The sequence below is a fragment of the Gossypium raimondii genome, chromosome 6, assembly GCF_025698545.1.
Source record: "Gossypium raimondii isolate GPD5lz chromosome 6, ASM2569854v1, whole genome shotgun sequence".
Lineage (NCBI taxonomy): Eukaryota > Viridiplantae > Streptophyta > Magnoliopsida > Malvales > Malvaceae > Gossypium > Gossypium raimondii.
In genome coordinates this window covers 47914527-47938492 of record NC_068570.1, presented here as the reverse complement: position 1 = coordinate 47938492, position 23966 = coordinate 47914527, and the positions used below count along the sequence as shown (strand labels likewise).

The 23966-nt window shown below is 32.6% G+C and overlaps 1 protein-coding gene across 1 annotated transcript; it reads left to right on the top strand.

Moving 5' to 3' along the window:
• Window positions 1-20337: 20337 nt before the first annotated feature.
• Window positions 20338-23090, top strand: LOC105774801 (LOB domain-containing protein 4). The gene is made up of 2 exons (XM_012597376.2): window positions 20338-20660; window positions 22335-23090. Exons 1-2 carry the CDS (start codon window positions 20484-20486, stop codon window positions 22668-22670), a joined length of 513 nt encoding a protein of 170 aa, XP_012452830.1. The 5' UTR covers window positions 20338-20483; the 3' UTR covers window positions 22671-23090.
• Window positions 23091-23966: the final 876 nt, after the last annotated feature.

The window sequence follows — 23966 nt, the reverse complement described above, 5'->3', positions numbered from 1 at the left end:
CATTGAATTGTGTTCCATCTAAATCGGTTCAAAAGGCACCATATGAGATGTGGACTGGAAAGCTTTCTAGTATGTCTTTCATGAAGATTTGGGGTTGTGAAGCTATTTTAAATGTCAGATGTCTACAGTCGAACCCAAATATCAAAAGTGCATCTTTGTAAGATAACCTAAGGAAACTAAAGGATATTATTTCTTCAATCCTACCGAGAACAAAGTGTTTTTTGTTCAGACAGAAGTCTTCCTTGAAAGAGATTTTATCTCTAGAAAAGGAAGTGGTAGAAGAATAGGACCCAGAGAAATTCGAGAACAACAACAGATCACTGAATCAGAGATTGAACAACAGCAAGTTCCACAAGTTTTTGCGGAACAATCAACTATTTTAGAAACACAACTACCTAGAAGATTTTTAAGTGAACGCCATGTACCTAAGAGATATTGATTTCCCATTACAACACATGGTGATATTCTACTTATGGATCAAGATGAGCCTAGGACTTATCAAGAAGTAGTGGTGAGCCCAGGATTTTGAGAAATGGCTTAAGGCTATAAGGTCTAAAATGGATTCCATGTCAGAAACTAAGTATGGATCTTGGTTGACCTACTTAAAGGGGTTAAACCCATAGGGTGCAAGCGAGTTTTCAAAAAGAAAATCGACATGGTTGGTAATGTACAAACATACAAAGGGAAATTAGTTGTTAAAGGTTTTCACCAAGTTCATGGTATTAACTATGATGAAACCTTTTCTCCTATTATTATGTTTAAATCCATCCAGATCTTGCAATAGCTATATTTCATGATTATGAAATCTGGCAGATGGACGTCAAAACAACTTTTCTTAATGGGAAACTGGAAGAGGATGTGTACATGACACAATCTGAAGGTTTTGTCAATCTAAAAGATGTTGGTAAGATATGTATACTAGAAAGAACCATTTATGGATTAAAGTTTCTCGAAGTTGGAATCTTCATTTCAATGATGCAATCAAAGAGTTTGCTTTTATCAAAAATGAAGATAAGTCTTGTGTTTACAAGAAAATTAGTGAGAGCACTATTGTATTCTTGGTACTATATGTAGATGACATACTTATCATAGAAAATGACATACTTACCCTACAATCTATTAAGACTTGGTTAGGAAGTTGTTTTTTTTTATGAAGGACTTGGGCGATGCTATATACATATTAGGAGTCAAAATCAATAAAGATAGATCAAGACGACTCCTAGGTCTAATCCAAAGTACATACATAGATAAAGTATTGAAAGTGTTTAGTATGGAAGAACCTAAGAGAGGATTCCTACCTATGAGACATGTTATTTCACTCTCGAAGGAAATGTGTCATTCAACTTCACAAGAGAGAGAGGACGTATGAGTAAGATTTCATATGCTTTGACTGTAACATCTCAAAAATTAGGGGTTAGTAGAATCGGGTTTGTGAATCGAGAGAGAGTGGTCATGCCTTAATTTTTGAAATTTATCCATGCATTTTTAGGAAATAAATGAGGTATTGGTTTTTGGGTTAAGTTTTAGTCAAATGTTCCTTGAAACCCAAGTTCAAATCCCTTCTCTCTCACTATTTTTATTATTTTGCAAATTTTGCCTTAAACCCTAGTATGCGACATGCCTTGTTTTTAAAATAAATATTGCAAAATTATTTCAAGAATAAGGAAAAAGCCTAATGGTTAAAAGAAATATGGGAAAGCATGAAAATTAAATGAGGTCCCAAGTTTGAATCCCTTCCCTTGCGAAATAATTAAATTTTGCAAAATCTCTTGTTTTTTTAATATGTATGCCATCCATATCCTTGAACCCTAAGTATAAATATAACTTTTTATTATATTTTTCGGCCTTTAATTCAAATTTTACCTACCCAAGCCGTTCACCCTCTTCCTCTCCTCTTTTCTCGTCAATTTTTTTTCTTTCTCCCATTGTTGTCCTCGCCTATACCTAGTTTTACCATCTCTTTCTTCTTTTTATTTTTGCCACGAGATTTGTTAACATATTCTCCACCATATTTCTGTTATTTTTCCTCATTAAAATCAGCCCCAAATCTGAAATCTTGAACTCCAAGATTGATCCTGAACATTACCAAGAAAGTGTCATTGTCGTTTCTCTAGACTAGCTTGGGTAAGGTCTCTTCTCACTTCAATTTCTTAATTAATCTTGCCCATTAAAAACCTAAATTTTCAGATCTAGAATTTATGGGATTTTAAATGATTTCAAAGATATTTTTCCAGAATTTAATGAGATCTCAAACTGCTTTAAAATTTAGCCCCAATTTTGGCCACCATGGGTGGTGGTGCGTACGCCTATGTGCAAGAAAGGGAGTTGTTTTGTTTCTTGGTTCTTGACCTTATTTTTCCAGCATTAAATTGTGTTCTTGAACCCTCCTAATTATCCTTTAGTCATATGTTAATTAGGTAGAAACGTTCTTGATCGATTTACCATTCGAATCCCACAAATTGTGAAGCGTAAGTGTAATTAAGGGTAACTAGTTTGTTATTTTGACATAATTGTTGGATAAAGGTTATGAATTGATTAAATGAAGGAATTTAATCATTAATTAGATACTGATTTTCCAATATATTATTGAATCAGGTGCTGACCCAAACGCCCCAAATCATCTGTAAAGGCGAAGAACGATTGTACATACGGTTTGCATCGATACAATGTAAGGAATCTAACTAGTTTGGATTCATAAAATAGTTATAATTTCAACGATTGGTTTGAACTCATAAGTGGGTGTTTGAGGGTTAATGGTAAATTTATTGTATTTATATTGAATTTTCGTTTAGGTTCGTTTAAGGAATTATTAAGAAAAATGGGAAGATTCGCTAGTGTGCTGCGAGGAAACGGAAAATAAGGTGTGGGATTTTGTGGTTGACGGAGGAGTTCCGTGGAGTACAAGTGGTATATTAAGTCATCATTATTTGTAGTCAATGCACTGCACCTGGAGTACCGAGGGGATTGGCGATTTTATCACATATTATATGTTATTGGCGATTGTATCGTACTATTTGATATCCGGCAGATTTTTTGCATTATTGATTATTCGTTGGTTTTACCACTTCGAAATATGCTCATAATGTTTTGGAGTTTGGCAGATGGGTTCTGGGGAACTCTTGGTGTGTAGCAGATGGTATGGTAGGAACCTTTTTGCTTTGCATCACGCTCATGACATATTCGAATTTTATTGATTTATGATATGTGTTGTATTAAATGGATCGAAATTAATAATTGTTACTCGAATGAATGATGACCTATGCTCATACACCGTTTGACATTAGTTTGATAATGGCTATGTAATGACATGAAATTCCTATGATGGTTCTGTTTTCTTCTGTTAATGCTAATATGTTTCACTGTATTTGATGTTTTTGCTCGTTTAAATAATTAATCAACTCACACTGAGCTTTTCATAAGCTCACCCCCAATAGTGTTTAACTTTTCAAGTAAACATCAAAATTAGGACCGGACTCGGCATTTGGAGAATCAACTTGGACCTTGTATTATTATTATTTTAATTAAGTATTATTAAGTCTTTATTGGTTTTGGCTTGTAATTTTTAATTATTTCTAGTATGTGGCTTGGTAACTTTTCTTTTGGAAATTTTTGCATGCATGAATTACTCAAGCAGAATAATCGGATAATGCATTATATCAGGCTTAAGTAAAATTTGATATTGTTCCCTAGTTTCCATTATATTGCAAAGGAACTGTTTTTGAAAAAAAAATCGATAAGGCAACTAATTTTTTAAAATGACTTGAAAAATAGTTTTTTCTGCTGCATTAGCTTAACTTCGATTTTTTTAAAGAAAAGTGACAAGCGAACGATTTTTCTAAAACAACACTCTCAACAATAAATGAATCCTAAGCATACACGACCTAATGAATGAATGCTTTTAAGCTAACTCAAAGTACAACTATGATTTTCTCTAAAATGAGTTTATTTAAAGTCTAAAAAATTAACATAAGTTAGCTTAGCCATTTCGGTGGCTAATGCAGCCTTCTCAATCTAGCCATAACATCTAGGACGAGTTTGGGAGGTTACATTGACTATTAGATCTATCATGTATATCATGCTATGTACTCGTTCAGATGTATCGTATGCTTTAAGCATGATGAGTCGATACCAAGTAGATCCCGATGAAGGTCATTGGGTCGCAGTTAAAAATATCCTTAAGTACTTGAGAAGGACTAAGGATACATTCCTTATATATAGAGGTGAGAAAGAGCAAAGTGTAAAAGGTTACACTAATCTAGCTTCCAAACTGGCAAGGATGATTCACGATCACAATCAGGTTTTGTGTTTTGCCTTAATGGAGGCGCTGTAAGCTGGAAAAGTTCAAAACAAGATACAATAACTTATTCTACAACTGAGACCGAGTATATTGCAGCTAGTGAGGCTGCAAAAAGGTTATTTGGATCAAGAAGTTCATATTTGAACTAAGGTTTGTGCCTAGCATATCAGATGTTATAAAACATTACTTTGACAAAAACAAAGCCATTGCACAAGCAAAAGAACCCAGATCTCACCAGCGGTCCAAACATATACTTAGGCATTTCCATCTTATTCGAGAAATCATTGATCGATGAGATGTGGAAATATGCAAAGTACCAAGAGATGATAAAATTGTTGATCCACTGAGAAAGCCTCTAACACAACAGAAGCATCAACGTCACACTAAGTCACTTGGTATTAGATATATGATTGATTGGTCTTAGTGCTAGTGGGAGATTGTTATAGTATGCCCAAATACCAATCATGAGATAATTGTAATTACATGCTTGTCATTATTATTATTTTAGTTTCTTGTTCTATTTATATAAAAAAATGGAATTGTAATAAAGTCCTAAGAAAATATGATTATTCTTAAAAGGTCATTAGTCAAGTATTATTGTGGGCTTGGACAACAATAATGCATTGAGACCAATGTGTAGTTGACTGATAACAAAAAGTTATCATTAACATAGGGATCTCAAAATCAATACATGAGTATGTGTTAGAGAACAACATATTGGGCTAATCAACTAGGAGTACGTTTTTTAGATTATTATGTAATAGTCACAATATTACTCATAATGATAACTATGTATATGATCCTCAGACTTGAGATCATCATTGTCCAAATATTATGAGTCATATATTTTGATATAGTCAAACGTCTACCGTAACAGGTTGTACTGTAAAGACTAACATTGGATATACCACAATCCATATAGTGGGAAATGGTTGATCAAGGTAGGATTTATCCCTCCTAAGTAATGAGAGCAATATCTTAGGCCTCTTGATGGAGTGAGACTAGAAATGCATGGCCATGCTTGAATAAGTTGATATGAGATATCACACTTATTTGTTTATTATAGTCTACTCAGAAAATCAAGAAATATGATATTGGACTATACAAGTGTGACTATTCCATGACTTGTGTCCAATCCAGATATTAAGGATAAAATTATATAATACATGAAAAGATTATCACAGAAAGGTTATGTCAAACCCACGTCCTCCTGCATTGACAATAATACGTATACCAATCAAGTTAAGACTCAATCGACTATTCTCTACATTTAAATAATTAAAATAAATCATTTTACTTTTTAATTTAAAATTTTAGATAAATCATTAATCGTTAAATTTTGTCAAAAATTTTTAATTTAATGTATTTATTTTTTCAATCATTCGTGAAATGAAAGCAATCTAATCCACATCTCATGGTGGTAAATTTTGCTAAAAAAATACAAAAGATTAGATTGTATTAAGATATTTAAATTGAAGCAATAAAAGATTTAATTTTTAACTTTTAAAGTATAAAAGTCAAATCTTAAAATTTATTTGACTGAGAAAATATTTTAATTTTTTTACATTTTGGTATTTAAAAATAAAATTTTTATACATATATTCTAATAGGAAAGGATTCACTTACACATGTAAAACTAATCATTTCATATATTTTGTATGATTAATATTTTAATGGTCCAATCATTAAATTTATCTATATAATTGTACTTGTTATACATGTAAAATTTCGAATTGATTCGATATTTTATCATATCAATTTAAAATATTGTATATATCAATATTTAATGAACGATGAAGCTCTTTTACATAAATCATATGGTTAGAAATTTTAAATTTACATCAAATGTGGCATTTACGATATATATAAATATGTAAATTATCAAAATATTAATTATATAAAATATATAAAATAATAAAACTTGTTTTATTTTATTACAAGTAGATCTCTTCTATATTTCAATACCATGTACGACATAGCCGACATATGCACGTGCTCCATAGCAATAGATGGATGGAGCATATTTCCCATGTTCGATTGGTTGTCTTTTACACATTGTCCGAAACTAAACATATAGGTCAACGTCGTCCATGCTATCTTTGCCCTGTTTATAAGCTTACATAAAATAAAAAATAGTTGAACTTAAAGTTAGAAAAATAAGTAATAATTCTTGCAAAAAAAAATACGAAACTTTTTTCTTCTTTTTATTAAAATAAGTCATGAAAAGGACTAAATATTATTAATTGAATTTGTTTATTGCTAACACATATATTAAAACATGTGTAAAAAGTAATACTCCTCCCAAACATTTAGATTTCTTCATGTTATTGTGTTAAAAGAACATTATTTTTGAGTATAATGTTAAATTTAGTCCTCAACATTTACATGTGTTATCCACTTGACCCTTAATCATTTTTAGCTAAATTTTACCATTAATCTTTCAAAAGAGTTAAATTGCATTCTTTAATAGAAATGCTAACTAAAACCTTAATTTTTAACGATGATGGTTTGTCAAACCTCATGTACTTCATGCTAAAATGATATTATTTGTCATATATGCCGCATCAATAAATAATTTAATAATTATAAAATTTCAAATTTTCAAAATATAAAATTCATTAAAAATAAAAATAATTATAATGAAGTATATGTAAATTGCCATGCGGGTTTCCATGTTTAAAAATTTAACGTTTTAGTCAATATTTCTCTTAAAATCAACAAGACTATTTTAAAAGGCTAATGGTCAAATTCAACTCTTTTAAAAAGTTAAGAGCTAAAATTTTTTTAAATAAGAGTCAAATTTATAAAAATATAAATATTGCAGACTAAATTTATCATTATACAATTTTTATGCAAATACAAATAAAAGAACATAAATGGTAGTGATGGACACTTGATATTTATGATTTTTTTCCTGGTAGGTTAGATTTCTTTAATTTAGTTCTAGCTAGGTATAAATGTGGTAAATAAAACAATAACATTTTTCAAAAGAATAATTAAAGTTGACCAATTTATTTTCATTCATTAATTGATTAACTTATATAATTAATTCTCAAATTTATAAATCTTAACTCACTCCGACAGTCCCTTCATCAATGCTATGGTTGCTTAATTGCTATCAGAGATATGTTGTAACAAGTGCTTAAATCAAAATACACAAGAACACAACAAATGTACATTTTCAAGGTTTTACTATCAAATCCAGTATAAACAATTATTTAAGTTCAACAAATAACTTCATTATTGTAATCTCGCCTTCCTACATCTACAATGAATTTACTCACTGACTAAATCTTTCCAACAAATAAAACTGTTTAATGGTAAGAATCCACACTCAATAACTTTCCTAACAATGAAATGGTATGTGCACACTCAATTTGGTGAAAACACTAGTGAGAATTATAGATTTATGGAGTGAAACTTCACCCCTTCCAAAATCATCAATTTCAACCTTCAAGATAGACTACCATATGTTAAATGAGGATAATGTTGATTTATGTAAGTTTTAAGTCCATCTTCAAATCTCCTTCTTTTAACATCTTCTCAAATAAATAAAGATATTCCTTGGAACATTTCAACTTTAATATAAATTATCATATTTTTGCTACAATTTACACCATGTAATACGTTAATAAATAACAATAAATTTTCATGACTTGTTATAGCGCAAGTTGCAACAATTTGCACTATCAATTTTTCCCTTTGGACATTTTTTACAAAATCCTATAGAAAAGGTAAATGCACCATACATTTTAGTAAACCAAACTAAAAACCAATCAATCGAAAAACACAACAAAGCAATCCGAAAAGGGTTAGTATTTGGTATAGTTGCAGTGTACTTTTTCTTAATTCCAAAAGCAAACTTAAAAAGTTGCTATGTGTCTTATTTATTTTTTATATATTTTTTTAATATTTTATTATACACTATAGGACACTTCTCATCACCCCAACCCTGCTTGGGGACTCTAAAAATTTCACTGGTTGTGTACCAAATATTTTCTCATTCAAAAATAGCATAAAAACATCTAAACAAATATCTACTAGTAGTGAAGTAAAATAAAAGAAGCAAAATAAACCAGAATAATCATCATAACATATCACAAAAATTTTAACCCTAACACAACTTACATAGCACCATTTCCCCTTACTCACCATCTCCCCTTTAGTTGCTTTCTCCTCATTTTTGGAAAATATCCAAAAAATAATTCTACCAAGTAGTAATGTTTATGTATATTATCTATCAAAGAACCTTAATTGTTATTTTTGTTGTAGAATAACTTTGGCTCAAAATAAATAGACTTGAGTTGTGCTTCAAGATGCTTAAGCATTCGAACTCTCTTAAAGATAATCCACGTTCTATCTAGAAGTTGTAACTAGAGGAGTATCACAATAAATAAAACCATATGATTTGGTGTCTCACTTATCCTCATCACGTGGTTATGTAGCATCATTGACTTGTTTCCCTTTCTTCAACTTATTAGATAGTTTTGTAACAACTTGTTTTTCAGTGAAATCGGAGCAGTGGTTTTGGGACCACAAATCTGAAGTTAGAAAAATTATTTTATTATTATTTTATGGTCTACAGCATGATAGTATTACCGTATAAAAATTTCGTTAAGAAATTTTACCGTTTGCATGCTCAATTTGATAAAAAAGACTAAATCGTGTAAAGTGCAAAAGTTGTGTTCTAATAGCTAAAGGTATTAAATAGATATAGAACTTTAAAGTGGAAGTCCTTATATGATAATTTTACCATTTAAGTTGATAGTGGATGTACATGGAAATGTGAATATTAATGTTTTTAGAGGTTAATTAAGTAATTAAATAATAAATGATAAATTAATAAAACAAAAGAAAGCTTTCATCTTTTATGTTCTATCTTGAAATGAAACAAAAGGGGAAGGAAGCCATTTTTGTGTTTTAAATTCGGCCAAGCTTATCTAGCTCAATTAGGTATGCGTTTTTGTCCCACTTTTAATTATTTTTATGTTTCTAGTATTGTTGTAGCTTAATCTAGCTAGCCCGGGGACTAATTTGTGAAACTGTTAAATTGTTAGGGTTTAACCATTGATGAACATGCTTGAGTTTTGAAGTTTGATGATAGAAAATGAATGGTTGTTGTTAGATAAACAACTTTTGTAAATGATTTTTTAGTGAAATTGTCAAAAATGGCTAAATTGAAAAATTGGAAATACTACATGGTGAAATTGTGAAATAATTAAAGTATCGTGCATGCTAATGACCTATTTTATATTTTTCCTTAGTGTGTTGTGGTGAAATTGTGTAAATTTCCATTTTGATGAACTAGGGACTAAATTGCAAAGAACTAAATGTATAGGGGCAAAATGGTAATTTTGCCAAAATATGTTTTGGACTAATTTGAATAAAAATATATTAAATTGAGTTTAATGTATCTGTATAGATCTAGACAGACCTCGTACGGAGTTAGATCGGTGTAAAGGAAAAATCTCAGATTAATCGCCTCTGTATCTACATATACTCGTCGAGGTAAGTTCATGTAATTAAATTGAGTATTTATATGTTTTAATTGAATTATATGTATGTGATTTGTATAATTCTCATGTATAAATACCGATCGCATATTCGACGACGTACTACGATTTACCAAGTCCTGTTTGAACTTTAGGAATTCGTAGGATACAAATGACATGTCATTAAGGCTACCGATTTGGTTGTGGTCCTGCATGTGTTGAGGACACACCATAGCTTGTATGAGCTTACTGATTTTAGCTCATGAGAGCTTACCGATTCACAGCTCGTATGAACCTACCAATTTACAGCTCGTGAGAGCATACCGATTCATAGCTCGTCTGAGCATACATGTACAGGAATTGACGGATTACAGTGTATCACACTATGTGTGAGCTATCCTGAGTATCCAACGATATTCTAAATGGTTCAATGGGTAATGTTATGATACGATAAGAAATGAGTTCGATACGAACTATTATAGGTATACATATGAATTACATGGAAAATTATATTACATGGTATATAGGTATATGAAATGGATGATACATGTATATGGAATTTGATTAATTGTTGAGCTCATCCATGACTTGGTTTATATATGTGTTTACATGACTAACATGGTTGATGTATATGTGTTTAGGCTTTTGGCCAATATATGTTGGGATATACTTTGTTTACTTACCTTATGTGTGAATAAATGGTAAGTTAAATTCTAAGTTATACGAATTTACTAAGCTTAAATGCTTACTCTATGTATTTTTCGTGCTTTTAGTGAATCGAAAGCTCGTTCGGGTTGGAAACTTGTCAGAGCTATATCACACTATCCATCGGCTCACTCGGTACTTTCGGTCGGTTTAAATTTGGTTATAATAGCATGTATAAGCTATTTTGGCTAATGTTGGCCTATATGTTTTATTGTAATTGTGGCCATATGATTTGGCTTGTGTTTTGTTATATTTTGGTATGTATATAGATAGCCTTATCATGTTGATGTGTGGTTTGATGTGGTTGAATGATGAAAGGTAAAATGATAGTTTGATGTGTTGGCTAATGGTAGTCTATATGAGCATTTTGTATAAGTGTTTTGTGAGTTGATGAATTGGTTGTGAATTGGTTCCTTGTTGTGTAAGACATATATGTCTAATTATGTTAGAAATTGAAAGGCATGTTTAACATCAATTGGTATGTTTTGGTAAAGTGATTTACATGTTATGTAATGATGAAATTATGCATATAATTTAGTTGAACATTTGGTTATATTAAATACATAGTTAAACATGTTTATAATTGTCATTTGAAGTGCATAAGGGCATATTGGTTGTATGTGAATATACTACATGTTTAAGCCTTGATTTTTGCTTTTTTTGGATGCCTTAATATGGCTTGTTTATATGCACAATGTTGAGTGTAGGTGGATGCTAAATTGGGTGAGAAATATAGCTTGTAAAATGGCTTATTTTCATCCACACAGGTAGAGACACAAGCGTGTGTCTTAGCCGTGTGTGACACACGGCCAGGTGACATGGCCGTGTGTCCCCTATAGTTTTTAAAAGGATTGCAAGTCAGGCTTTTACATGGCCTAGCACATGGCCTGGCACATGGGCATGTGAGGTTATTTCAAAAGGTACACGTCCTAGCACACGAGCTGTGACTTGGCCGTATGACCAAGTCAGAGAGTTACACGGGCAAGGACACAGGCTGGGACATGGCCATGTGTCCCTATTTTGAATGCCAACACGGGCTAAAACACGGGCGTGTCTCCTGACCGTGTGAGTCACACGGCTTGGCCACACGGCTGTGTGATCCCTACAGCTTTGAAAATTTTAAATGTTTTCAAAACACTTCTCTGAGATTCTGATTTAGTCCCGACTTGTTTCTAATGCATATTTTGGGCCTTGAGGGCTCATAGATGGGACAATATGAATGATTCTTTTTGCTTTTTATATGAATATTGAGATGTTTTGAATTGTTAAAATTTCTGTCTGTTTGATCCGTAAACTCTGGTAATGCTCCGTAATCCTGTTCCAACGACGAATACGGGTTAGGGGGTTACAAGTTTGGTCTTAGTTGGAGGAGCTTCAAAATAACCATATTTATTTATAGTAATCTTTTGTATTATCAAAAGTTGGAATGTAACACTCCTCGCCTGACCCGACCGTCAAGTCTGAGCTACAATATGCTACATTTTTTGTTGAAGTAACTACAGTCAAATTATACTAAAATACTCACATGCATATGTAATTCAATGTCAAACATCTTCATTTATAGTTAAACAATCAAAACTAAGCCTTAATCGAGCTTATGAAAGCTCTTTTGTCAATCCAAGCTTGAAATAGAAATAAATCGCAAAGTTTTAAAATTCCAGGGCCGATGTCATGACGTCGCCACATAGTTTTTCATGTCGTGACTTCAGGCCACTCGATGTCACAACGTGACTCACTATCAACTGACGTTGTGACGAGGTAGGTTGCTCGTCGAGACATAGACTCTGTTTTTGGTAAAAATGAACCATTTGGTACCTATTTCAAAGCTTCCACAGATACCTATCAATATATTTAACAATTACTAACTTCAATTGAATCAAAACATATCTAAAACATACAAATTCACTTCTATCACTCAAATTAAACTTCTTAAGAAAGCATTTAATACATAAAAATCAGTTAAACTCGATCATTTCAATATCATTAGGGTTTACCAACCAAAACATTCAAATTTTTTATTCTTTCCTATGGCAAATCTATCAAACATGCCATTTCCTTACATTATATCCACTTATGAACATATATACATATCTATGACATGAAAGTATTGAGCATAACAATCAACTATAAAAAATTAAACTACATCTCACAAGCATACTTCAACTTACTGATGTTCATACACTTTTCATCTCATTACATACCAATTCTTAAGCCATACACATCTCTAACTTATTAATCAAAATATGTCATTTGAACAAGGCATCTCCATTTCCAAAACATGCATAATATACTCAATTACCATAGGCAACATAACATACCAAGCTTTTCAATTCACCACAACTTAAATACATTCAAATAACATCACAACACCTTATATATACATGCCACAACCCTAAACTCAAAATGACCAAATAGTTATCGATTCGGTGATAGAATAGCGTGAGCTTTGAAATAATCTGGCTTGACGTGTTCTATAAGGTAACAATCTACAAGGAAAAGGGGAAACAAACAGGTAAGCATATAGAATGCTTAGTAATCTCATATGGAAATTAAAACTTAATCATTTAAGCATAAAAAATTATTTTTATTAGCTACCAATTTAACTTTGTTTGGAGCTTGAATACATATACATGCAACATCACCAAACATCGAATACGTTGGTTACGTTCTCAAATCATAATACCTTTAACATTTGAAACATAATCACATGGCAATCTATATGTCAAGTATCATCAATACCATTTCATTTTCAATTCATGATTTAAACTCTATTTTCAATCAATTGAACATCGCCTAGTGAAACTATAGTAAAACAAACTCGAATTCACGAGAATGTAATGCTCACACAAGCTAACATTTTAATAGAATTCCTCACACAAGTTGACATCGTATTAAGGTTACCTGTCTAGGCTTAACCAACGATACGTATAATCTGAGTATCTGTACAAATTCTAGATCTCGTAACATAATGTAAATCCCTGATCAATTACGTATATAACCCTAATGTCATGTCATACATATCCTAGCCTTTTACTAAATTCACTTGGGCATCGTTTCAACATAAATAACATTATCGTTTCTTATACATCATTTTAGTTCTCACATAAGACATATATTCAGTCAACATTCTCTTTCACATTCTATTCTATTTTCATATAACAAATATTTTCATGAATTTACAATTCAGTCCCTTTTTAGTTATAAGTGCCAAACTCGTTAATTCATTTCATTCCAATACACAAATAAAATATAACACCAATCAACATAACATAAAATAAATTAGTAAGTTCCATATGAACTTACCTAGTCAAGGCAACAAATAAATTGACTCTTCAAGGACTAATCAATAATTTTTTCTTTTCTTTGATTATCTCTGGTTTGATCTAATTCTCTGGTCAAGACAACAAAGTTGTTGAGTAAAGGTTACGAAGCTTACCTAGCCTATGTACTCAATTTGGGAAATAAGGATTTCAGGGTTTAGGATATCTGCCCCGTGAAGAATTTTCCTGATGTGTTTCCAAAAGAGCTACTCGATCTGTCGCCAGATTAAAAAATTGAGTTCAGTATTGAGGTTTATCCTGGTACCACACCGGTGTCCATTGCACCTTATCGTATGGCATCGAAAGAACTCAAAGAGTTGAAGATCCAATTACAATAGTTGTTGGATTGAGGGTTTATTCGACCGAGCATATCACCTTGGGGTGCGCTGGTGTTGTTTGTAAAGAAGAAAGTGGTACATTGAGGTTGTGTATCATTTATCGACAGCTGAATAAGTTAACCATCAAGAACAAGTATTCGTTGCCTGGAATTGATGACCTATTTGATTATTTCAAGGGAGCGATAGTGTTTTTGAAGATCGATTTAAGGCCAGGGTATTATCAGCTCAAGCTGAAAGAGGCTGATATCTTAAAGACTGAGTTTAGGACTTGGTATGGGCATTACGAGGTTTTTATTATATTGTTTGGGTTGACGAACACACCTACAGCGTTCATAGACCTGAGGAATTGGGTTTTTCACTCGTATCTAGATCAGTTCGTAGTTGTCTTTATAGATGACATTTTCGTGTATTCTCGAACCAAGGATGATCATGATGCCCATCTACGGATTGCTCTTTAAATTTTGCATGAGAAGCAATTGCATGCAAAGCTAAGTAAGTACGAGTTCTGGTTTTGAGAGGTGATGTTTCTTGGTGATATAGTATCTTTTGAGGGGATCCGTGCTGACTTAAAGAAGTTCGAGGCTATTCTAGAATGCAGTAGCCAAGGAATGTTACTAAGGTTCAAAGTTTTCTGAAATTAGTTGGTTATTACCATATATTCATTGAGGATTTATCCATCATAGCTGCACCCTTAACGAAGCTATTTCAGAAGAATGTGTCATTTGAGTAGACCGAAGAGAGGTAAAAATGCTTTGAGAAGCTTAAGACAGTGTTAATTAAGGTGTTAGTGTTAGTTCAACCAGAGTCCGAGAAATAGTATGTGGTTTACAATGATACGTCGTATACAAGACTCGAGAAGGTGGTAGCATATGCTTCGAGGCAGTTGAGGCCACATGAGCGTAATTACCTGACCCACGATTTGGAGTTAGCTATTATGGTCTTTGCGCTCAAGATTTGACGTCACTATCTGTATGGTAAGAGATGTGTTATCTACACCGATCACAAGAGTCTTAAGTTTCTCCTATACAGAAGGAGTTAAACTTGATATATAGGCACTAGATTGACTTACTGAAAGATTATGACTGCGTGATTGAGCATCATCCCGACAAAGCGAATGTGATTATTGATGCTTTGAGTCGAAAGTTAATGGTTGAGTTTCAAGCCATGTTTGCACGTTTGAGTTTAACTAGTGATGGTGGTTTGTTGGTCAAACTTCAAGCGAAGTCGACTTTATCACATTAGATTAAGGAGAGGTAGTTGGTTTATGATTTTTTGGCAAAAAAGATTTGGCAGGTTGAGGATGGTAATGGTAGAGACTTTGAGTTGAATCCCGACAGTATCTTAAGTTTCCATGGGAGGCTGTGTGTGCCTATTGATGTGGAGTTTAGGCACGCAATTCTTACCGAGGCACATAATAGCCCCTATGTTATACACCCTGGTAGTATCAAGATGTATCGAGATCTTTGGGAATTATACTAGTGACCTGGATTGAAGCGGGATGTTACCGACTTTGTGGGCTGATGTTTAATGTGTCAGAGAGTGAAGGCAGAACACCAACATCCTTCGAATTTGTTACAGTTGATACAGATTCCAGAGTGGAAATGGGAGAGGATCATAATGGACTTTGTCTCGAGTTTGCCATTGACCCCGACAAAGAAATATTCAGTTTGAGTGATTATTGACCGGTTCCCAAGGAGTGTGCATTTTTTAACAGTGCATACTAATTACTCGATGGAGAGATGAACTGAGTTGTACGTGATGGAGACAGTTCGATTTCATGGTGTGCCAGTTTCAATTATTTCTAATAAAGTTTTGCGTTTTAACTTGAGATTTTAGAGAAGTATTTAAGGAGTTTTGGGTTCGAAGCTTAACTTTAGTACAACTTATCATCCCAGACAAATGGTTAGTCGGAACGGGTAATTCAAATACTCAATGATATGTTGCGTAGTTGTGCCTTCGAGTTTGGTGGTAGTTGGAAGTGATATCTGCCTTTAATAAAGTTCACTTACAACAACAACTACCAGTCGAGTATTCAGATGGCACTATTCGAGACACTATATGGTAAGAGGTGTAGGATTCCTCTGTGTTGGTCCAAGTTGGATGAGAGGCATGTTGTGGGTCCAGATTTGATTCTAGAGACTGAGGAGAAGGTGAAACTAATTAGTGATAAATTGAAAGCCGCTTTTGACAGGCAGAAGTCTTATACTAACCTGAAACGTCGTGTTATTGAGTTTCAGGTTAGGGATCAAATGTTCTTTAAGGTTTCACCTTGGAAGAAAGTTTTAAGATTCAAACGAAAAAGAAAGTTGAGTCCGAGATTCATTGGACCCTATGAGGTTATTGAGAGGATCGAACCAATAGTGTATCGACTTAGGTTACCGACTAAACTTGAGCGTATACATGATGTGTTCCACGTGTCTATATTGCAGAAGTATCGATCTGACCCGTCGCATATTGTTCTAATAGAGGAGATTGATGTTCGACCTGATCCTAATCGAGATCCTATCTTATGACGTTAAGGTGTTGCGTAACAAGACCATACCTTTAGAAAAAGGTTTTGTGGCGTAATCACAAAACCAAAGATGCTACTTGGGAAACCGAGGATGCGATGAGACATCAATATCCTTATCTATTCGGTTCAGGTAATTTCGATGACAAAATTCTTTTTAAAGGGGGAGAGTTGTCACATCCCAAAAATCGAGTTAGTAGAAATGGACATTAGCTTGTGGGCTCGAGAGAAAAATTGGGTTTTATGTCGTAGAAGCTGAAATAAGATAAAATAAATAATTAGTTAATAATAGTAAAAATAATAATTAGATTAAATAATAATGGTATTAATAATTGGGGCATTAGTAAAAATTAATACAGACTAATTTGGAATAGTGGTTAAAGTAGAGGTTAAATGTGTAAATTAATACTAATTGTTAAAAAAGGAGTTATTAGAACAATGGAGAAATAGGAGAGGACTAAGAGGGTAAATAGCCCAATTTAAAAAAAAATTAGTTGGCTACTAAAGTCACTTGCCTTTCCAACTTCTATCCATCCTTTTACATTTTAAAAATTTGTTAGATCTAAATTGGAAAATTTTCTCTCAAAAATTTCTGCATCGTTTATATTTTCTTGGCATCCAAACACTCTATTCTTTCAATTTTGTAAGAAAATCACACTTTCTTCTCCAATTTCTCACCTAAACTTAGCTCATTTTTGCTCAATGGTGCAAATTCGTGGAGATTTTTGAACTAAAGGTAAATCTATTATTAAATTATTATTAGGTGTTTTTAATTTGAATTTTCATAGATCTAAGTAAGAAAATTAAATATCCATGGTTTTAAAGCTATCTTTTGCATAAAAATGGTGAATCTCATAATCTGAGCTAAAAGATGTTTTTAAAATGATTTTAAAAATATTTTGACTAGATTAAGAGGTTTACAAATTCAATTTATCAAAATATTTAAGTAACTGCATGAATTAAATGGTTTTCTTTTGAGAATTAGGATGAACAATGATTTTTCGAAAAAAATATCAATTAAAGAAATTGAGCAAAGTTAAAGATCTAGATCTATAATTAAACCTTAGTTAGGGGGTTAGAAGGTAGAAATTAAGGATCTAATTAAGTTAAAAAGAAGAAAATAAGCGAAATAGATTGTACGAAATAAGCTGAATAAGTATGTGTGAGTGTTTGGAACCACTGCTTGTAGACACGATTTATAGTGTTAAATGGGAGCTTAGGGGTAGCCTAAACCCCTATCCTAAGTTCCAAGTGTAAGCTTTCTTATTTCCCTCTTTAATTTTCTAGATATGTGATTGTGCAATGTGGATTGTGTATTATGATTTGTTAATGTGATATGAGTCATATGTTTGTGATAGCTATTGTGAAATGTGTTAGTTATGGGCAGATGAACATGCCAAATGACAGTAATGATGTTGTGTTAATGATGTAAATGTGCAAAAAATTATACGTATATATGTGTTTATTTATGGATATTTTGGCCTTGTGACCTTTTGAGATAGTTGGATATAGTTGGCATGCCATAGGATTTGTAAGTACTCACCCTTGTGTTGTGATTTGGGGCGTTGATGTCCGGGACATAAGGGAATGTGAGCTCAGCTCCATTCACCGGGATATGTTGGTGTGTTGGAGAGTGTTAGCTAAGTGCTACACTTTTGGGATATGTTCGACTCTTCGAGTCATTGGTGTTTTAGAGATCCATTTATCCAATAAGTATATAATTTGACTATGTTTCATATTCATGAATTGCCAATATATCACTGTGTTGAGTATATAAATTGTGTTATATGTGAATTGTTCAAGTATTTTCAAATCCTTACATGTTTGGTGTGTCTACTTGTGTTGTAAGCATGTGTACTTACTGAGCTTTACCAAGCTCACACTCCTTACTTTACCTTGCAGATAAATAGTTTGTGAGTTAGCAAAAGGTGGAAAATCAGTGATCCATCACAAGGCATTTTTTTAAAGTATGTGTGTTGAATTTTTAAACTCATAAGTGAAGGCAATGTGGGTCGTTCCAATGGTTTAGTAGTAGAATTCGACTTAGACATTTTAAATAAGATTTTCAACAGGTTGTAAATAAATATTACTGGCTATTTATTTTTTCGAGAGGGAGTTTTTTAATGTTATAATTGCTTGTCTGATTGCTTGTTTGGATGGTTTTATTACTTGATTAATGTGATGATAATTAAATGAACTAACAAATTTTTGTAGCTAAGGGAGTCCGTCGAGTATTAAGGTATGCCTTATACCTTCTATTTGTGTGAATGGAATAATTAATTTAGAAAATCATGCACTTAGGACTAATTTCCTATATGAAATATTCTGGAAATAAGTGGTGTGTACGGTTGGTTGGTGTGGTTCGTAAAGTTTTAAATGGAGAGTCACCTCAGTGGCTAGTGTGATGTTCGAAATTTGGGTCGGACCATCCCGACCGGGTTTGGGGCGTCACACATCTTGCCCTGTTTTGATATTTCAACCCAAGATTTATAACTCAGCCCTATATTTGACCATATTTGATCTCGAAACTTCACATGTAGGCCCATATGTGTTTAATGCTAATACATTGATTAGCATGTTTTAAAGTTGAAATTGTATGAAATTTGTTTGTATGATTGCTTGTTTGTGTTGCTTCGATAATGAATGTGGTCTACATCTGATCGTCTTCTGGACCGAGCGTAGGGTGTTATATTACTTGAGTTTGGTAACTTTGCCTTCCACCGTCAACAACGTATCCCTTGAACTATTACCTTTCTTAACTCCCTCACAGGTCTCTGATGTGACATGTTGGCCTTCTACATGAGATTCCATCTCAACACATCACCTTAACTGAACCTTCTCTAACACCAACTATCATGCAATATCGTGATAAGCAACAAACCCATTTAAGTGAATCCAAGAAGAGGAATGAAAAAAAATATCAAATCTTTATTTTCCTCGTCATTTAAAAATGTTTATCACATGTAAATAGAATCTTATTTGTAAAATCCAAAATTCAATGAAGTTTTTACGAGGATTAATTGCTAAAGTAGTGTTATTGATATGCTTATAAGTCAAGTCGGGTTCAGTTGGTTCAAAGATATCAATATAATACATAATTGATTTTGACTTGAAATATGAGTTTCAAAATTTTCTCAAATCCACTTATGTTTATAAATGACTAATTCAAACTTAGTTAGGCTCGAACCGTTTTAGTTTTTAATATATTATTTTATTTAATATTTAGTAATTAGATATATATTCTTTTACTACCATTATATTTTTTCTTAAATTTCAAACATAAACATGTTAAAATATTTTTGATACTTACATTATACTAATGTATTTAATTTTCACAGATTTAATTGCCTAATATATATTATAAACCTTAAAATGATTTTTAGTTTGAATATTAAAATTAAAGCAGAAGTCGTTGCTTAATTTTTTTTTTCTCAATACAATATTTTTATATAAAACCCAGAAATGGGTTGAGTAGCGCGATACTTTAAAAGATCTGCTGCAACATTATCCATAAGAAGGGAGCTAAATGTATAAAATTGAAAATATAGAGACAAAGGTGTGTTTGAGTGGAGGGATGTGCTTTGTCTACCAAAATCCAAAATCTGAAGTGAGGGATTCTAAATGGGGTCCATCTCATGTTATGCACTTTTGCATATTTAATAAGAACCCCACTTCTCCCCCTCATAGTCCTCCACCCTACTCCCCTTTCACTCTTAATCTCATTTTCTTTTGCTACTTTTCTTCTTCTGAACATCATACATAAGCTCCAAGTAAGTATTAAAGTTAGCCCTAGCATATATAAGCAGAAGACGAGTGAGAGGCATGAAGGAGAGTGGGAGGAAGCAAGGGGCAGCCTCACCATGTGCAGCATGCAAACTTCTAAGGAGAAGGTGTGCCCAAGACTGTGTTTTTGCTCCTTATTTCCCTGCTGATGAGCCCCAGAAGTTTGCTAATGTGCACAAGGTGTTCGGTGCTAGCAATGTCAACAAGATGCTTCAGGTTAACATTTTACTTCACTACTAATTAACTTGTTGTTAATTGGGGAGGTGAGCTTGGGAGCCCTCTTTCAATTGTTTACTACAGACATTCACTTCTCCTCTCCCAAGCTTTTAATTAGCTTCAAAAACATCCTCCATGGAAAATTTTATTTCATTCTACGTCCCTAGATTACTTAGAGAAACCTATGGCTTAGCAGCTTAATTAAGCGCCTAAATAGGTCAGATTTTATAAAAGTTCCTTATACTCTTCATCATTTTTATTCCCTCAACTTTTTGAAGTGTATATTTTTATTATTGAGGTAACTTTTTTCATTAATTTGATATAACTTATTTTATTAAAATATGTGATGGTGTGTATTTTTTAAACAGTTAGGCAAATATTATAGTTTTTTCTCTTTTTTATAAAATTAAAAGGAAAACTATCTTATTGTATAAAAATACCGAAGTGTATATGTTATGTCATCATATATGTATAAAAAATTCAGCTTAAATTATTTGATAGAAATAATGGGAAAAAAAGTTGCCGTCAAACCTAAACATTTCTTGGATAATAAAATGATTAAATTATAAAGAGGACTAAATCTATAAAAAAAAAAACCATAGTACAAGAGCCTTTTATAGAATTTGACCGTCATATTTTAAGTGGTTAATTTGGTTCGTTAAAAAAAAAAAAAAGTGGTTAATTTGGTCGCTAAAATAAAAGCGTGTTGATAGCTTTTGAAACAAAAAAAAATAAAAGCGAAAAATACGGGCGGTTTTGTCTTAAAGCACTGATTGAACAAAACGAATGATGATTCTGGTGAAGTCTAGAATTTAGCACGAAATTTCATTAAACCAGTATGCTCCGCTTGTTTCTATATATATATATATATAATTAAAAAACAAGTTTGATAAATAAAAATAAATATTTATTTTCAATAATAAAATCACAAAAAACATAAACATGAGAAATAAAAATAATAATTATATGAATTTGTAGCAGGATAATCAAATTTAATATTTAAAAATATTTTTTTTTTGGGTTTACATGAATTTAAATGAATTGTTTTCAATTTTATAAAAGCATTTTTAATAAAAACAACTTTTTATGATTTTTTTAATTTTTATTTTCAAATAAATACATTTTCTTGGATTTAAAAGAAAAAAAAAACCGAAATTCTCTAGATTTGGCTTCACACTCAAAATCAGTTGTTGAGCGGTTTGGTTTTCCCCATGGCCCACAAGTTATCTTATTATAATACTTAGAGGAGCATTAGTACCTATTTCTAAGAGCCGTTTGGAGATCACGTGGAGATGTTTCCTAGCTGCTTTTTCCATGTTTGACCAACTTGTTTTTGGTTTACTGAAATATAAATAAATGACCTAAATTTCAGATTTACAAAAAATAATAGAGAATTGAGGTAGCAAAGAGGCTTGCTTTGTGCCGCATGGATAGAGACGTCCGGTAAAATACAAATTAGAAGTTGGCGCCTTTGGAATTACGTGTAGTATATAAAAATCTTTTCCTACCTTTTCGTATTGAATATTTTAAGTTGAAAAATACTGCAAGCCGAATACATAAAACTGATGTCACCATGACTTCAAATTACTTTGGATTTCAGAACCATGGGCCTTATCTTGGCCCATAGCATAAACTTAGGGCCAAGCTGACCCAATTAAGCTATCGAAATTGCAGGAGTTACCCGTCCACCAACGAGGCGACGCAGTTAGTAGCATTGTCTATGAGGCCAACGCCAGGGTGCGTGACCCGGTTTACGGCTGTGTCGGAGCCATATCATCACTACAGCAGCAGATAGACGCCCTTCAAACCCAGTTGGCCCTGACACAAGCAGAGGTGGTGCACCTCCGGGTGAGACAGACTGCATCCTTTCCACATGGGTTCTGCCCGACAAGCCCAAGTAATAGTGGGTCACCCACATTCAAGCTCATGGGTTCACAAACCATGCCCACTTTTGACTTGGATATGGTAGTGGATCAGGCTAGCCTTGGAGAGCCCATGTGGTCATTCTAGCTTAATTTATCATATTATATGCATGTTTAGGCTACATTTTTGTCACCCTATAATGAATCCCCCTCTTAATATAGTCCCTAAATCCTTTATATACAGCAATTTATAAAGTAAAGATAATGAGAAGCGGTGACTATAGCGGTGGTGCTGCGGTGGCTAGAGCGGTGGTCAAGGTCATTTAGCTAAGTTTGGTTTGAAGAGAGTCTCTTGTCATTAACCATATAATGTACATATAAAATTTAAACTTTATATATAGAGTAATTTATATAATGGACTGAAGCCAACGTATGAATTTCTCCGTTTCTGTACAATTGATTTTGATAGAAGACCACTTATATGTTCTGCATTGGCTTGATACTATTATAGTGTTGGTTTATCTGAATTTGGGTGTAAGCACCATTGTATGAAACAAATCCTTTATCACTTCTACACTTCTATTCTTTAAATAGTTTTCTTTCGCTTGATATATTTGACACATTGGTAAATATTAAATCACTTAAGAGTATTTTATCAAAAATTGTAACACCTTAAACACGGCCAAAATATTATGGTCAAATTTGGAGATGATACGTATAATAGTAGAAAATCTAGTTCTTGTAAATTTTGGAAAGAGTCGTAAAGTTTTATCATTTAAAAACCTCGATTTAAAAGAAAACATATCTAACTTTACTTTTAAGTTGAAAATGACATTTGCTTACATTTTCTAGAATGTATACCTTGCAGCGGAAAATTCTTAGATCGTTATGTTTAAGAAAACCAAGTTTATATCCTAGAAATCAGTTGTTTTGCAGGAAAAATAAATTTTGTCGATAAAACGTTTAACTAGTTTTTTATGAAAAACAAAAATAAAATTCAAAACCCAAACAACCAAAACGACCAGACAGTCTAAAATTTATAAAACACTTTAACCCAAATAATAATAATACTAATAATAATAAAAAATTGAACGAAATACTTTTATAACCAAGCTCCCGTCGCACCAATCCGCCTAAGTTTGAGGATTACCTGAAAATAACAGTCAAACAGAATATGAGTTTTCAAAACTCTGTGTGTAACAGATAACGTAATAGTTAAATTATATCAGACAGATTTAGCAGAAACAGATTCATATCATAGCAGTACAGATACAGACATATAATCCTACCCCCATCCGCTACACACCAACTTCGACCATCCCAACACACCATATGGGGTATGAAACACTCATCCAACCCTATACACCACTTAGTGTCGATATTACACTTTACAGAATACTTGCAACTAAGTTGCCAGATAAATAGATGAATTATCGCCTTTTAC